At 40.2% G+C, this 16974-nt stretch overlaps 1 protein-coding gene across 4 annotated transcripts in view; it reads left to right on the top strand.

Moving 5' to 3' along the window:
- Positions 1 to 16602, top strand: part of LOC149159606 (serine/threonine-protein kinase STY13-like) — a 31077-nt gene extending 14475 nt beyond the window's left edge. Inside the window, exons 4-7 of one of the 4 annotated variants that reach the window (XR_016261753.1) lie at positions 14807 to 14931; positions 15054 to 15212; positions 15589 to 15715; positions 15974 to 16602. Coding sequence is in view for 3 of the 4 variants with exons in the window: in XM_089436525.1 (XP_089292651.1) it covers positions 14807 to 14931; positions 15054 to 15212; positions 15447 to 15773 (611 nt within the window). In the remaining variant the exon portion in view is untranslated. Of the gene's footprint in view, positions 1 to 14806; positions 14932 to 15053; positions 15213 to 15446 lie in introns of all 4 variants that reach the window. The other 3 variants (XM_089436526.1, XM_089436525.1, XM_089436527.1) reach the window with 3 other exon arrangements.
- Positions 16603 to 16974: the final 372 nt, after the last annotated feature.

Here is a 16974-nt window from a genome sequence, read left to right as displayed (position 1 = left end):
TCAAAAGTCGTGCAATCAAAGAAAAATATTTACACAAAGCTATTTATGAGAAGGAAATGTTGGCAATACTACATTCTCTTAAGAAATGTCAACCCTACCTAATGGGAAGACACTTCAAGGTAAAAAAAGTTCATGATAGTCTTAAACACTTTTTAGAACAAAGGTTATCTTTAGAAGAGCAGCAAAAATGGGTCACAAAAATGTTGGGTTATGACTTTGAAATCATCTACAAAAAAGGGAAGCAAAATGTTGTGGCAGATGCACTCTCAAGAAAGGATGGGGATGTAGAAGCATTTCTTTGCGCCATTTCTATTATCCAACCAGATTGGATAAACGAAGCAAGGGATGAATGGAAGAATGAAGAGGAAGTGTGGGCACTCATTCAAAAGATACAACAAGATCCCAGTACATCTGATACATTTAGCTGGAAAAATGATTTGTTATGGTACAAGGATCGATTATACCTATGTAAGAATTCCCAGCTCAAACAAAAGATTCTTAGGGAACTGCACACCTCTCCCTTAGGAGGGCACTCAGGATTTCTAAAAACCTACCACAGGGTTAAGAAGGATTTTTTTGGGATGGCCTTAAATCGGATATTCAAACATTTGTGGCGGAATGTTTGGTTTGCCAACAAAATAAAGTTGAAACAATTAAGACCCCAGGTCTATTACAACTTTTATCCATTCCAAGCCAATGTTGGGAGGAGGTTTCAATGGATTTTATCACAGGTTTACCCAAGTCCGAAGGAAAGAGTGTTATCATGGTGGTAGTTGACAAACTTACAAAGTATGCACACTTTTGTGCATTATCTCATCCATTTAAAGCGAGTACAGTTTCTACTGCGTTTATGGAAACAATTCAAAAGCTACATGGAAACCCAAAGATTATTGTAAGTGACAAAGATCCCATTTTCACTGGAAATTTTGGACAAAATTATTTTCTTGTCTTGGTACTCAGTTAACTCATAGCTCATCTTATCATCCTCAATCTGATGGGCAAACTGAGATAGTAAACAAATGTTTGGAAGGATATCTTCGTTGCTTTGTATGTGATAAACATATACAATGGGTCAAATGGTTGCCTCTGACTAAATGGTGGTATAACACTTCCTTCCATACTGCAACAAAAATGACCCCATTTATGGCACTTTATGGATATCATCCATCATCCATCATCCATCACATCTAATTTAAGAGAAAATTCTAAGGTTCAAGCAATGGAAGATCACATTGAGCATCAACAACATGTTCTCCAACTCTTAAAGGATAACCTCATCTTGGCTCATAATAGAATGAAACAGCAGACAGATCAACGTCGCAACGAAAGAAGTTTTGATGTAGGTAATTGGGTATTCCTACGGTTGCAACCATATAAACAAATGTCCCTCAAGCAAGCTAATAAGGATAATAAATTATCACAAAGTATTCTGGTCCGTACAAGGTGTTGCAAAAGATAGGTACTATGGCATACAAATTGGAGCTTCCTGCAGCTTTCCGAGTGCACCCAGTTTTCCATGTTTCATGCTTAAAGAAAGTTATAGGTGACAAGCTTCTCGTTCAAACAATATTGCCAGAACTTGATGAGGAAGGAAAAATCATATTGGAACTTGAAGCAATCAAGGAAACAAGCACTCGACAGCTACGAAATCGATCAATTTCAGAGTATCTCATCAAGTGGAAGAACTTACTTGTTGAAGATTCCACATGGGAGGATGAGAAGTTTATACAGAAACATCGAGAACTACTCAAGCGTTGAAAACAACACTTTTTTGAATGAGAGGGGCATGTTAGGTCCCTATAATACTAGTGATTCCCCCATTACTAGTGTCGTTGTATCCCTTATTGTTATTGTTGTGCCTCTATTGTCTCCATATTGTTATTATTGTGCCCCTATTGTCTCCATATTGTTATTATTGTGCCCCATAGAATCCCATTATTGTTATTTTTGTGCCCTTATATTATTATTGTTAAGTCAGCTTTGGTTATATTGTGACCCCTTAGACTCCTATATATAGAAAGGAGGTTTTGTTATTTGTATCATCCAAGAATTGTTCATTTGTGTAATGTAAAGGAGGTTGCCCCCTCGAAGAGGATTATTTCTAAGGCGTTGATCTATCTTTTTGTGAGTTGGTTTCATAATAGTTTTTGAGCAAATACACACCAAGGGTAGGAACCGTTTGGAGGAAAAACGGTTAAATAACATGGTTTATGTTTAGTATAACCTTAGGTTGAGGCAAAACCAGTTGCTAAACAAGACACTTGAATCAAGCAACATAACTTTAGATGATTTTGATCCATCATCATAGTGGGTTGTGGAGACCCAGGAACCAACATTTGACAATGAAGATATTTCTTGGATGGACTTGGACCCACTTCCAACTCCACCTTCATGGCCAGGGGAATCAAGTCCAAATCCCACTATAGATCCTCAGTCTGCTGCTGCTAATTCTGAGGAGGAAGATGAGGGGTAGACTGAGGATGTTGATTCTGATTAGTAATTCAATACTAATAGTATTGTAGTTTTATGTATCAAAGGCCATATAGACTCTGTATCTTGATGAATTTTGTTTCAGACATGTATTGCACTAAGTATTATTTTGGTATTATCATATTATGCACTCTTACGATATAAATGAGAATTTTTTCATATTTGTGTATAATGGTTTGAATTTATATGGATGCACATGAATATATATGTTTTCCTTTAAAATTTGAATATTTTATGTATTTTTGCTCAACCATTTTTTTGGTCCGGTTTTTTTACCGATTTCGGTTTGGTTCTAACCGGTTCTTGGTCTGAAGGGTCTACCAGTTCGACGACCGGTCCAGTTCTGATAACTATGACCCCCACGGCCTGCGCACCACTAGTGTCTTTGCTGTAAGGATGAGGATGGATCTGGTCCGACACCTTCCTCAACTGGGCCAATCTCTCATCGTTATAACCAATTCCACCCCAAAATTCTTGCATACTAAATCTTCCTTGAGCCATGGGTTGTCTATGGTTTAACTTATCACTATGCATACATGCCTAAATCTTCCATGATCTAGATGGCTACCCCATACTTGGCCACGATCATGGCTTTGATACCATTGTAATACTCCCAACGGAAATATTAAGTGAATAACAAAAACATGCACTTTAACAACTAGGAAATTCAACACATACACAGGAAATCAAAACACAAGAGGCAATGCACCAAAACTCTGAGCCATTTTATTTATTTTGAGCAGAATGGAGTACAATGAGTATGGAAATAGGAACTCGGGCTTGCTACAAGTTAGGTGAAATCCAGGTTGGAATTGTGATGCCCAAGTACTGGAATGACTCCTCCAAAAACCTTTGCGCTGATCCAGTAAATTACTACCACTGTTGCTGTAGGTGAATTGAGATTTAGGCCCTCAAATATACTCCAAAAATTCTGCAAAATTAAATTAGGCTCTCCACACCAGCTCCAACAAAACCCAAAAACATCTCATGGACCTAAGTGGTGGAAATGGTCCTGGGATAAATTGAGCCCTATAACAATTTTTGCTGCTGACTGCTGAATGGAACTAGGAATTATGCCCTAAAAAGTGCTCAGAAAATTCCGTAAAATTAATTCTAGCCTCCTCTCATCAAACCCACAAAAACCCAGAAAGGTTTTGGGTTGAATCCATCGATCTCTGGTGACCCCCAACAAGTGTGGATTACCCAATTTGGCCAGAAAACGCCCCACAGAATGAAACTGCTGTAGGATGCTCAAAATATGACACTGAAAGCCTCCCAAAGCCCTGCAAAGATCCCCTTCGGAAAATGCTTGATTTTTCCAACCCAAATTTCCTCGGAAAGAAGCCACCTCCTGCTCCCCCGCAGACTTGAGCCAGTGAGCTCTGCGCACTATCAAAATGAGGGTAAATTCATCCCAAATTCTGACCTCACTCGTTGCCCTGCAAAATACTACAAATCTCAGGCCTTAACTATGAAGAATGTCTTAGCAAAATCATGGAGTCTCCAACCAACTACAACTGCTCCAAATGATGTGCCATGAACTCCTTTCGTGCCTTGGAAAAGGCCATGACTGGGAAAACTCCTGCAATGAAGCTCAAGGAAAGCCATGAATTGGACCCCCAAATTACCTCACTAGGGAGACACTCGAAGTTCTCCGAAATGAGTATGGAATTCTACTTGGAATTCCTAGGCTAAACAACAATTTTCTTCTTGTGCTAAAAAACCCTAAGAAAAGATGAAAGGTGAAATGTAATAGTCAAAAGATGATTAGCAAATAAGTCCCTCCTTTTATAATTTCTCCCCATGCTTCTAGACTCTTTTTTTAATTATTATTTTATTGGTGGAGGCCATTTTCCACTAAGTGACTTTTGCCTCCATCCTAATAAAATCTCCAATAAAATAATACTTGCCACTTTTCTCCAAAATAATATTTGCCCCTTTACTTAATATCACCAAAACTAGGAAAAATTCTCATGCTCACAAAATTGGGGATATTACATTGTAAATGGGTGTAAAAACTGAAGTTCAAAGCTGGTGGTTCCATTGATAGGCTCAAAGCTAGACTTTTGGCGAGATGTTTTGCTCAAAAGGAGGGCATTGATTATGAAGAAAAGTTTGCACCTGTTGCAAAGAAAATGTCAATATGTTTAGTGTTGTCATTGGCTGCCCAATTCAGTTGGAATGTTTATTCAATGAAACACGAATCTCCGATCACACGCGATTAATCGTGAGTCAAACTCTGCTCTTTTCTCAAATGATCCGATTCAACTCTGGGCTAGTCAAACTCACGTTGACTGAGTTTGAATTGTGTTCAATGCGAGTTTGACTTGCGACTCATCAATTAATTGTGATTTTGGCCACTGAGGCGATTTTCAGTCCTCAACTCGGCAAGCATATGTTTTAATTTTTAAGGTTCTCGTATTTTTTCATTGCGTGGTTTAGTTGGGTTAAAAATTAAATGTCGGTTTGTAATTGACTTCTCATTGCTCAGACCCTCAACTCACATGCCGAGAAGGTAATAGAGGCATGGTTTCTGTTTCAGTTTACTCCACGTAATAGAGTCGCAGTGTAATAGAGGCGTAGTGTGCAGTGTGCTCCAGTGTAACTTCAGCGTGTGCTTTGTCAGAGATTTTAGTAGCAAACCATCTTTTCAGTAGCAATCAAGAGATTTCAGTTACTGCATTTTCACTGATTAGTATGTATTATTTTATAAACTTTTAGAAGCATATGGTTTTGGTTCTATGTAGTCACTGGTTAGGATTTAGGACTCAGTACTTTGGATCATGTTTGGACTCATAACATATTTGAGATACTTATTCATTCAGATATTTTGGACATCTATTGATATTATGCATTGTTTGGACATGGCTTTATTGAATATCAATGAAAAATGTTTTTTTAATTCAATATATGTGTATATCTTTATTTATTGAATTCGCCGATTTTTTCCCGATTTTTCCTTGATCCGATTAAAACTCTTCACCAATTTATTGTTGATTCTGAGTCTGGTAACATTGTGTTTATTAGATGGATGTCAAGTCTGCCTTCCTCAATAGTGACTTAGAAGAGGGAGTATATGTGGTTCAACCCCCATATTTTTAAATGGGTGGAAACACTTAGTTTGCAGTGTTGAAAAATAATAGCGAAAAAGGGTTCTTTGATTTGTGCCTTAACCAAAGTAACCACAATGAGTTTCTCCTTGAGCATGCACAAGTTCCAATGAATTAGGAGTTAATTTTTAAAAAGTAGGACGAATTCCTAAATTTTAGGGTGAATTCCTAAAAGTTAGGAGTGCAAGAAGTAGTTGACTAGTGCTAATTAGTGGAAGGCCGAGTTTATTGTCTTCTAGTGCGAGCTATTTTGGGTAAAAGACGAGTTAACACAACTAGTGAGCTTTTGTTAACTAGTCAATCAACAGTTCGACTTTCCTCAAATAGAACTTGCTGGTAATAGCCTAATTGAAGTGCTTAAAAGGAGGAGCAAATGCACAAAGGCATAATTTGATCATTGTCTTGTGAGCACGAGTTGGTGAGACAAGGCAATAGAGAGCACAAGTTGGTGCTTGTGTGAGTTTGATAGAGCGCAGATAGGGATCAACGATCTTGCAAGGGTTTCAACCCTGGTTTAAGGGAGGAAAACAAGTTTGTTTTCAGATTGAAATAAGCTGTATTTGTAAGATATCTAATGCTTATTTTCTATTAATAATCAAGTAGAGGGTTTTCCCAGTTGGGTTTTTATTGTGTGATTGTTGTTATTTATGTTCCTATTCCGCTGCAAAGTTTAGTAGAGAAATTTTGTGTTCATATGAGAAGAAATTATATTTCAGATTGCTCATATTAGCAGATTAGAATTTCGTGGATTTTCTACATGCAGTGAAATGTCCCCAATTTTGATGAGCATGGGATTCACTGAGTTTTGCCCAATTTTAGTAATATTAATTAAAAAGGGGAAAATATTATTGGAGAAAGGAGGCTAGTATTATTTTATTGGAGAATAGCAACAAATTATTATCTTATTAAAATGGTGGCAAAAGTAACTTTTAGTGGAAAATGACCCCACCAATAAAATAATATTAAAAAAAAGAGTCTAGAAGCATAAGAAAAAATTATAAAAGGAGGATGGACTCATTTTGTGGATTATCTTTTGGCTATTACACTTCATATTTCATCTTGTCTTGGAGTTGTTTAGCACAAGGGCCAGAGTGTTGTTTAGCACCAGGAATTCCAAGTGGAACCCCACCCTCATTTAAGAGAAATTCGAGTGTCTCCCTAGTGAGGCAATTTGGGGAGCTCACTTCAGAGCTTCCATTGGACATCATTGTAGGAGTTTGCTCAATAATTCGTTTTTTTTGGGTGCAGAGGTATTTTTGTGGAGCACATTGTGGGAGCAAGCGTGGGTTAGAGGCTCCTAGATTTTGCAAGGAATTCTCTTATTTTTAGACTAGAGTTTAGACAGTTATTCGCCGGGCTAGATTGGAGGCTATTACCTGGATCAATTTTTCTATCTTTTGGCAAGGGCGTAGAAGCTATTGACCATGTGCTGCGTAGGGGTTTAAAGAAGTGGAGTCAGAGGAGATAAGGGTTGGAAATAGGAGGTATTTCTTAGTGGAAAATTTAACCGTAGTTGGGAGAAATTTTCTGCGGTGGATTTGGGCATAATTCAGTAGTATCAATTCTATGGGGTGTTTTCTAGCCAGATTGGGCAATTCGCACTTGTCGAGGGTCACCCGAGGGACATTGGATTCAACGCAAACCCTTTCTAGGTTTTTTTGGGTTTATTGGGAGGGGTCCGGGGTTAATTTTACAGAAATTTCTGAGCAGTTTAGAGGGCGGAAACATCAATTCTATTGCAATAGTAGCAACAAAGATTCTCTAGGTAGTGCACATATTTTGTGGTAGTCATTTCTAGCACCGGGGTCCGTGAGATTTTTCTGTGTTAGTCTAGGTTTCTAGTGAGGAGGCCACCCACAGAGTTTTAGCTCATTCCAGACACTCTTCAGGGAAGATATTCCAGTTCCATTAAGTAGTCAACAACAACATTTTTTGGGCAGGGTGCAATTTTTGTGGAGAACCTCTCCGACATTTGAGCATTGTACTCTCACCTAGGTTTTGCGTAGCTTGTAGTAACAAGCCTAGGTTCTACCTTTCTTTTCATATGTTGTACTCAGTGCTCCACATCAATAAAATGGATCAATTATTCGCCCTATTTCTTGTGTTTTATTGACTGGTGCATGTGTGGTAAATTTTATTTGTTGTAGCTTAGTTCATGTATTTGTTATTTGTTGTAAATTTCAATTTGGGATGTTACAGTGGTATCAAAGCATGATCTTGGCCAACTATGGGGAAGCTAGCAAGATCATGGAAGTTTTAGACATGCATGTATAGTGATTGGTGAATTTATGGACACTCCAATGATGCAAAAGGGAAAGAGTACACAAGGGATTATGGACAAGTTGGTGAGGCAAAACCAATAGGTCCTAGAGGGGATGCAACATATGATGGGAATGTTGATACATAACTAGTAGAGAAGCCACGCACATGCATGCACAGTTCAGTAGAAAAATACCAATGGCCAGTCTAGCCAACCTACCATGCCTCATTTTCTGGATGAACCAGAGAAGGAGAGGAAACCAGACTCCTTTGCAAATTTGATGAGGTCCTTCATGGATAGGATTGATGAGTATGAGGTGTTGGACTCCAAGATCAGAAGGTCTCTCTTGTTTGAGGAGCATAGATTAGGCACTGGATCATCATATAGAGGAGGGCAATTAGAGGGTGAGATTAGGAGGCGCTTCTACTGGTGGAGACCTAGCTTTAGATATCAGGAGTCTGAGGAGGAGATTGAGCATGAGGTTGATGGCACGCAGGAGTGTGAGGAGCATGTAGACATACCCAGCATGACGCAGGAGTCACCCTTGTTGGAGATCCCTTTGCTAGCTCCAGTTGACACCTTAGTCGAGAGATTAGATCATACACTCAAAGGGCCATCTGTTGATGAGGTGCCACCCATGGATGACGTGTTGTCAGTTGATGAGGTACCCAGGGCTGTGTCTGAGTTGTCAGGTGATCGCAACCCACATCAAATTGGTGAGGTGTCGAGAGATATCCATTGACGAAGTGCCAGTAGGCATAGAGTTATACAGAGCCGTGATAAAGTTGGCAGATGGTAGCTACCTACAGTTGATTATTGAGGATGTTATGCATAATGAGTTATCTATGGAGGGGTGGTTAGTGGCTCATGTTGAGCCCATGGTGGAGGAGGACGAGTAGCCATCCTCCATCCTTGGAGTCAGTCATCGATGGGGAGTAGACAGGTGCATCGACAACTAGTAGAGTTGTTGTACTTTCAGATGGCAACCCTCTTCAGGCATACATCGATGGGGCTTGCAACATTGTTGGGTTGCCTCCACTCGTTGGTGAGAGAGAGGTCGTGTTACCTAGGCAGATTACATTGGTTGGCCAGACTAGCGAGGCGAGGTGACACGAGCTGTGCAGGGTGCAACATTCGCGTGATGGAGGACTTGTTCTGTGTACGGGTGTTTGTGCATTCAATCCCTCTCTTGGGGTTGGATGGCGAGAGATATTGAGTTGGTATCCGATGGAGCTGGCTGGGTGCTTAGATACATTCATGACCACGGTTTAGCAGAGGTCGTGGATTACCAGAGGGGCTATAGGGCCAGATTGTTGTTGGGATCTAGGTGGGGTTCTCCATCACATCATGGAGTCGGTAGGTGATGGTAGTAGTGACGTGATGGACTCGATGGTTGGGAGCACACACCTTTTTATATCCCCTTCAGAATTTCGGACAACACTAGTGATAGGATAGATTGACAAGGGGGTGGGCAAATTTCATGAGTTGTCATGGCAGGTTGGCTGTGCATGGGGTAGTAGGACGATTAGTGTACTCTGGCAGGAGTTGGTCGGAGGAGGTGGCATTGGCAGGCCACCAGACAGTGTCTTGTATGGAGTCGAGAATTTTCCATGAATGCAGGGGACACCGAGAAACAATGTAGTGGGGTCACTGCCACTGGCACTTAGGGAGGTTTGCCTATCAGATCTCTCAGGGAGGATTAGGAGAGGAGGTCCACACATTAGGGGTAGTGGTAGTGAGTTAGGGGAGATGATGATGCAGGTTGATGCCCACTGACTCAGTTTTAGACCATGGCATCCAGGGGTGTATCAGGGTATGCAACATTGCACAACAATATATAGAGGAGCACGACGGTGCACAATGGTGTGTAGGGCAACACTGTGGTATAGGAGGAGCGACTCACATCGCAGTGCATTTCTTCGTAGTGTGACAAACACATCAATACAGGAGGGATGTCAATTGATCTGGGATGATGCGACAACATGTAGTAGGGTCTAGCGGTGCATAGAGATGTGCAATTGGGTGCAATTGTATGCCAGGGAACATAAGGATACGTGGTTATATACAGTGGTTTGCGGGGTTGCACTGCAGACTAGGGGAGTGCTACTAACAGGGAGATTCCTTGACGTGAAGGTCAGACATGCCAGTGAGGTGGGCATACCAATGTTTGGTGAGTGGGATGTTCATAGGGCTGGCTGTGAGTGCCCACATGAGTTCTTGATCATACCCATCGAAACCCACACATCTTCCACTCGTTGGCACCACGTGCAGTTGAGAGGAGCGTTGTTGTGTCCAATCTAGACCCACAATATGGATAACAGGGCTTGGGGAATTTGCCTGAGACGACACTATGAGGTTTAGTGCCTGAGGGGCATGATAGATATTCTCTAGTGGAGGAGCAGGGTCAGTGCGCGAGTTGATAGCCACAACTTGGGGGATGAGGCGATCTTCTGCAGGGGTGGCATACTGTTCATTGCTGAGCCTACACCTGGGGAGTTGGTCATGGGGGAGACATGTGGAAATATTTTTACAGGGCATGTCGGGATCTTGCATGAGCAGGGGATACTGTGTACGACTGAGGTAATTTCTAGTGGGTGTTTGGGCTCCAAACATTGTATTGGCACATTATCGAGAGGGCAAATGGTAGACTTAGTGGTGATGGTTGGCAGGAGCAAGGCGGATCCGCATACATTGAGTTGATTGCAAGTATCGAATGCCCATCGATTGGTTGCATTCAGGGGGTAGCTATTTGGTAGATATGGTTTCCAACGGTCATCGGTACTACACAGTGGCAAGGACACAACAGTTTAGCATGCATTAGAATAGTTCATGATATATGGAGCCTATATATTGGTTGTATGCAGGGACTAGAGACGAGGCACAAATGGATTCCAATAGTTGTCAGAGCTATGCCATAGCAAGTTTGGCTATGGGATCTAGGGATTCAGTTGGTTGATAGATTACTCTATCTCGTGATGAGCGGAGTCATGGCAGAGAGTGATCTAGTTCACTCTTGGGTTGACACATGGGATTTTGTGGAGCCTTTCATTGTATGGTGAGGCAGGCATTTCTTGTTGCTACACAGGTTCAGGGTTAGCTTTGGATGGGTAGGCTTTGGCATCATGGAGATGCCTGGGCAGGATGTATTTGGCCTTTACCGGTATTTCACCATCAAGTTCCAGGAGAGGAGGATACGATATGCGCATGATGGGAAGTCAATTATGATTAGAGTGGCACAACATCGACATGGTGGCATCTTTTTGAGATTAGCGTGGGACCCTAGTATCGAGGGATTCATTTGTGACAAGATGGTGCACGGATTCAGGGTGACTCAGTGGCACATTTGGGACCTCGATATTGTTTGCAGGGACAATTTGGGCCAATAGAGAGAGGGAGCGCTTGTTCGAGCATTGCTTGAGGACAAACAATTTTTGGCGGGGAGGACTGTAATGTCCCCAATTTTGATGAGCATGGGATTTACTAAGGAATTTTGCCCAAATTTAGTAATATTAATTAAAAAGGGGCAAATATTATTGGAGAAAGGTGGCTAGTTTTATTTTATTGGAGAATAGCGACAAATAATTATTTTATTAAAATGGCAACAAAAGTAACTTAGTGGAAAATGGTCCCCACCAATAAAATAATATTAAAAAAAGTGTCTAGAAGCATAAGGAGAAATTAGAAAAGGAGGTTGGACTCATTTTGTGGATTACCTTTTGGTTATTACACTTCATATTTCTCATTCTCTTGGAATTGTTTAGCACAAGGGCCAGGGTGCTGTTTAGCAATAGGAATTCCAAGCAGAATTCCACCCTCATTTTTGAGAACTTCGAGTGTCTCCCTAGCGAGGCAAATTGGGGAGCTCAATTCAGAGCTTCCATTGGACATCATTACAGGAGTTTGCTTAGCAGTGTGTTTTTCTTGGGTGTAGAGGTATTTTTGTGGAGCACATTGTGGGAGCGTGGGTTAGAGGCTCTGAGCTTTTGCAAGGAATTCTCTTATTGTTAGATTGGAGTTTAGACAGCTATTCGCCTGGCTGGATTGGAGGCTATTACCTGGATTGATTTTTCTATCTTTTGGCAAGGGTGCAAAAGCTATTGACCATGTGCTGCGCAAGGGTTTAGAGAAGTGGAGTCAAAGGAGACAAGGACTAGAGATAGGAGGTATTTATTTGTGGAGATTTCAACCGGATCTGGGAGATTTTCTGCGGTGGATTTGGGCATAATTCAGTAGTATGGGCGTTTTTTGGCCAGATTGGGCAATTTGCACTTGTGGAGGGTCACCGGGGGTCGCTGGATTCAACGTAAACCCTTTCTGGGGTTTTGTGGATTTATCGAGAGGAGTCTGGAGTTAATTTTACAGAAATTTTTGAGCAGTTTAGAGGGCAGAAACCTCAGTTCTATTCCAGCAGTAGAGACAGTAATTCTCTAGGCAGTGCACATATTTTGTGGGAGTCATTTCTAGCGCTTGAGTCCGTGAGATTTTTCTGGGTTTTCTGAGTTTCTAGTGAGGAGGCAACCCGCAGAGTTTCAACTCATTCCGGGCACTCTTCAAAGCAGATATTCCAGTTCCATTCAACAGTCAGCAGCAACATTTTCTGCACATGGCACAGTTTTGGTGGAAAACCTCTCTGGCATTTGAGCATTGTACTCTCACCTGGGTTTTGTGTAGCCTGCAGTAGCAAGCCCAGCTTCTACCTTTCTTATCATCTGGTGTACTCAGTGGATCAGTTATTCGCCCTATTTCTTGTGTTTTATTGACTGGTGCATGTGTGGTAAATTTTATTTGCTGTAGCTTAGTTCATGTATCTGTTATTTGCTGTAAATTTCAATTTGGGATATTACATGCAGACTTAAGAAGGATCTTCATGGCCTTAAGCAATCCCCAAGAGCCTGGTACAACAAGATTGATTTTCATGTCAAGCCCATTGGATTTAATAGAAATCCAATGGGTTCAAATTTGCATGTTAAAAGCAATAGTGTAGGTGATATCACTATCATTATTTTATATGTAGATGATCTGATCAGAACTGGAAATAATGAAGATGTGATAGGAGGGTTGCAAGCTGGTCTGAACCAGACAGTCGATATGTCTGAACTTGGTCTCCTGCACTACTGCTTACAAGTTACAGATAAAAAGTTGGCAGCAACCTAACGTGATTTTTATGTCCAAAGCAAAATATGCATGAGAAATCTTAGAAAAATTCATGACTTAATGTAAGCCAGCCTTGACTCCCATGGAGGCTGGTGCAAAGTTATCAGTCATGAATACTAATAATTTAGTTGATGAAACTTTATACGAGCAGCTTGTTGGCAGCCTCATATACCTGACCACCAGAAGGCATGATTTGAGTTTCTTAGTTGGATTAGTTTCCAGATTTATGGATAAGCCAAGTCAAAGTTGGTGGAAAGCAGCCAAGAGGATCCTTCAATATGCCAGAGTGACTCTTAATTATGGTCTTCAGTTTGAGAGTTGCAGATTTCAAGCTCCAAGGCTAGTCATATCCAGATTGGGCAGGTTGTATTAGTGAAAAGAAGTCTACTACAGGGTAAGCTATCATCTTATGGACTAGCAAGAAGCAACCAGAGTTGCCTTGTCTTCCACTGAAGCAGAATAGAAAGCCACTGTAAGTGCCACCTGTGAGGGTGTTTGGTCAAAGAGAATTTTGGGAACATTGGTCTTCATTAGCAAAATCTAATATCTATAATGTGTGACAACCAGAATGCCACCGAGATAGCAAGACATCCAGTTTATCTTGACAGAACTAAGCACAATGGATGCATTATCATAGCATTCAAGAGAAGATGCAAGAAGGAGAAGTTGAGCTTCTCTACTTTAATACTGAAGATCAATAAGTACATTTATTCACTAAATCATCGGGGAAAGAAAAGTTTATGAAATTTAGGGAAATGGTTGGTGTTAAGGCCAATGAAATGGTCATTAAGAGAGGGTGTTAGATTTAATGCCCATTACAAGGTGTGATTCTGTTAGCTAGTTACCAGGTAGTTGTCCTTTGTTATTCCTTTATCTTGCTGAATTCTAGGGTGTTGTCTAAGGTTATTTGTTTAGTTGGTAAATTGTAGGTGTATTTCTAGTTGTTAGTGGATTTGTTGGGAGTTTTTACTCTAACCAAATCCTCTATGTACAAGATTTCTATCATTTGAATATAAGGGCGTTATTTAAGAAATTATTTTATGTATTTTGAAATTAAGGGTGTTATTTAAGAATTTTTCTTGTGTATTTTGACTTGTGTCAAGGACTCTCTTCATATTTTGTTTTCAGTTTTATTTTGTAATTCTCCGATTATCTGGTGGCTTTTCCTGAGAGTTTTCTGAAATCCCAGATGCTGTGTATTCCCAATGTGTTGAAGAAACTTTAATTGTTACTTCTGCTAACCAATGTTGTAACTAGAATTTACAGTTTTCCAAGTTTCTGATCTCTAGAGAAACTCTGCTGTTGGGTTAGTTGATACCTCTTTTATTTATTGAACCATATGTCCTTGTTTGACGAAGAGGCAGATGCTCCGGGCATCATTTCTATTTAATATGGCTCCTCCACAATACTTTTCCTGATATTTTCCAGACTTTTTCATAGACTGTGACTCACCTGACACATATTTTGACATCAGGGCCGGTACTCATAAGAGGAAGCCCTTCAACTTACTTTTTTCTAGGCATATTGTTGATTTTGTCATCTTAATTTTGGTGGCATATGGATAATTTTATGCAGTGTAACTTTGTTATGTTGTAGTGGTGAGAGTTATAGCTAACAAGAGATTTATGGTTGCCCATACTTACGGAATTAATGTTTGCCTATGTTGTTATACATGCACTGCTGGCCAATTCTTTATCTCTATAGATAAAAGTTAAAATTATTTTGGTGCTTCTTGTTATTGCATACCTTCTTTATATCCACACAACTCACTGAGGGAATGCCAATTTTCCAGACAATTTACTGCTGACTGCAAATCAGAAATCAGTAAAGCTGGTTGACTTTAGCCTTGCCCGAGAAGAATCTCTGACAGAGATGATGACTGCAGAGACAGGCACATATCGTTGGATGGCTCCGGAGGTTTATATACCCTTGGATTCTTTTATCAATAATGTTATTATCATGCATTTGCATTGTAAATATGTCTTGTTTATCTGGTGAGATGCTTAAAGTGAACTGAATCATAAGTGGTCTATGTGCAGCTTTACAGTACAGTCACCTTACGGCAGGGAGACAAAAAGCACTACAACAACAAGGTTGATGTATATAGTTTTTCCATTGTTCTTTGGGAATTATTGACTAACCGCATGCCATTTGAGGGCATGTCCAACTTACAGGCAGCGTATGCAGCTGCATTTAAGGTATGAGAAGTGTTACATGTCCTCTCCAAATTGTTATAACCCAGTTGGATGATCTGTTTGATTCTAGCTCCATCTCCCAGAGGCTTTCAGTGTCAAAATGACAGTTAAAACAGTTTAGTTTGGTAGCTGTATATAGGAATACGTCTCTCAAAATAATTAGGTTGTCAAGAATGCGAGACTTACTGTATAATACTAAAGTCTGATACATGCAATCTGTTAATGAACATGTAACAGCAAGTGAGACCCAGTATTCCTGATGATCTGCCAAACGATTTGGTGTTTATTTTGCAATCTTGCTGGGCTGAGGACCCGAACAGTCGACCTAACTTTACGCAGATTGTTCGGATGCTGAATACATTCCTTTTCACTCTTCCAGGTTGTCCTCAGTCATCAGTTCTAACCTTGAAGAGCAGCAATTCTAGCAAAGAATCTGGCGATGCCAGATTATTAAGATCTAATGGATTGGAAGATGGCAGTGTAGCTACAGTGGCAGGGACAAAGAGGTTATTTTCCTTCTTCCGCAGATATTTTGCATCACGAAGAACTAAAAACTTGACATGAACTTCCCAAGTTCTCACCTTCACTAAGAGTATGATGAGCCAAAGTGCATCAATATTTACTTTGGTAGTCATCACAATCATTGACATAGCTCATTAGCTGAAGACCAAGTTTCACATATGCCTGAAAAAAGTTTTAGGCATGCTAATTATTGTCTGTTGATTATTTCATTAATATGTGAAGTTCTTACTATTGGGATGCAGATGAGAGCTGTCAGACAAAGACAGTGAGAATATTCTGTTAAAGTTTCTCAAGAGCAATCATCTGTAGGTTCTTCAGAGCATTTGCACTGCAGAATGCTTACCTTTGATCTTACTAAGTATTAAATAAACAAACTTGCTTCAGCTGTGGTTTGGGAATAATCAAATCTATACACTTGAAACTTGAAAGAGCTGGGTTGTACATATCTTCATAAGCTGGTATTGGTGCTACATAGGCTCTGATACATATCACAACTCTTAAAGATGTTCAGCTTTGACCTCATAGATGTACTTTGGGCAAGCGTCTGGATGCTCTCATCCTTTATCTCCAAGGATATGATATTCAATGATCACCGAACAGCAGAGACAAAGCTGTTACCCCTGCACTTAATAGGACGAGAACAGCTGCAGTAATGGCAACTTCAGTGTGAACTAAAATAATTTGGTCATAATAACAGCTGTAATTAGGTCCTACATGTGTACAACTTCTAAAATATCCTTTGCTGGTTGTCAGAATTTTTGTTGTAAGACATCTTGATGCGAGAAGCTATGAGTCATGTGTTTGTAAGACTCGGATCACGCAGAGGACTACATAAAGTTTGCTAATTTATACAAATTTGGTACTGGTTCAATCCTGGATCTCAGACACTTAGGTTGCCAATAGTTTTATGAAATTGTCAGTGACTCAAAGTATTGTGACGACTTTATTGGAAAGTACTGGATTTTGCATTGGAAGCTGTAGTTTGTAGAATCTATACACGATTGTTTCTTTCCTGTTTCATCAAGCTTCCCTCAAAATCCATTAACCTCGGAGATCTGTGCTAAAAACTGATATTGATGCTGAGTTGGTGAAGTTTAGGGCTCAAACATAAGTATGCTTATTACGCATTCATATTCTCACCATAATTTTGGAAGGTCCATACTGACATATTATCATTGAACTGATACAAATCACAAAAATTCTTGCAAGCAAAGAAAACATATGATTTTTGGGAACTGATGCT

The sequence above is a fragment of the Pinus tabuliformis genome, chromosome 5_2, assembly GCF_031772625.1.
Source record: "Pinus tabuliformis cultivar Carrire ecotype Pingquan chromosome 5_2, CPIR1, whole genome shotgun sequence".
Classification (NCBI taxonomy): domain Eukaryota; kingdom Viridiplantae; phylum Streptophyta; class Pinopsida; order Pinales; family Pinaceae; genus Pinus; species Pinus tabuliformis.
This window is presented reverse-complemented; position numbering and strand designations above follow the sequence as displayed.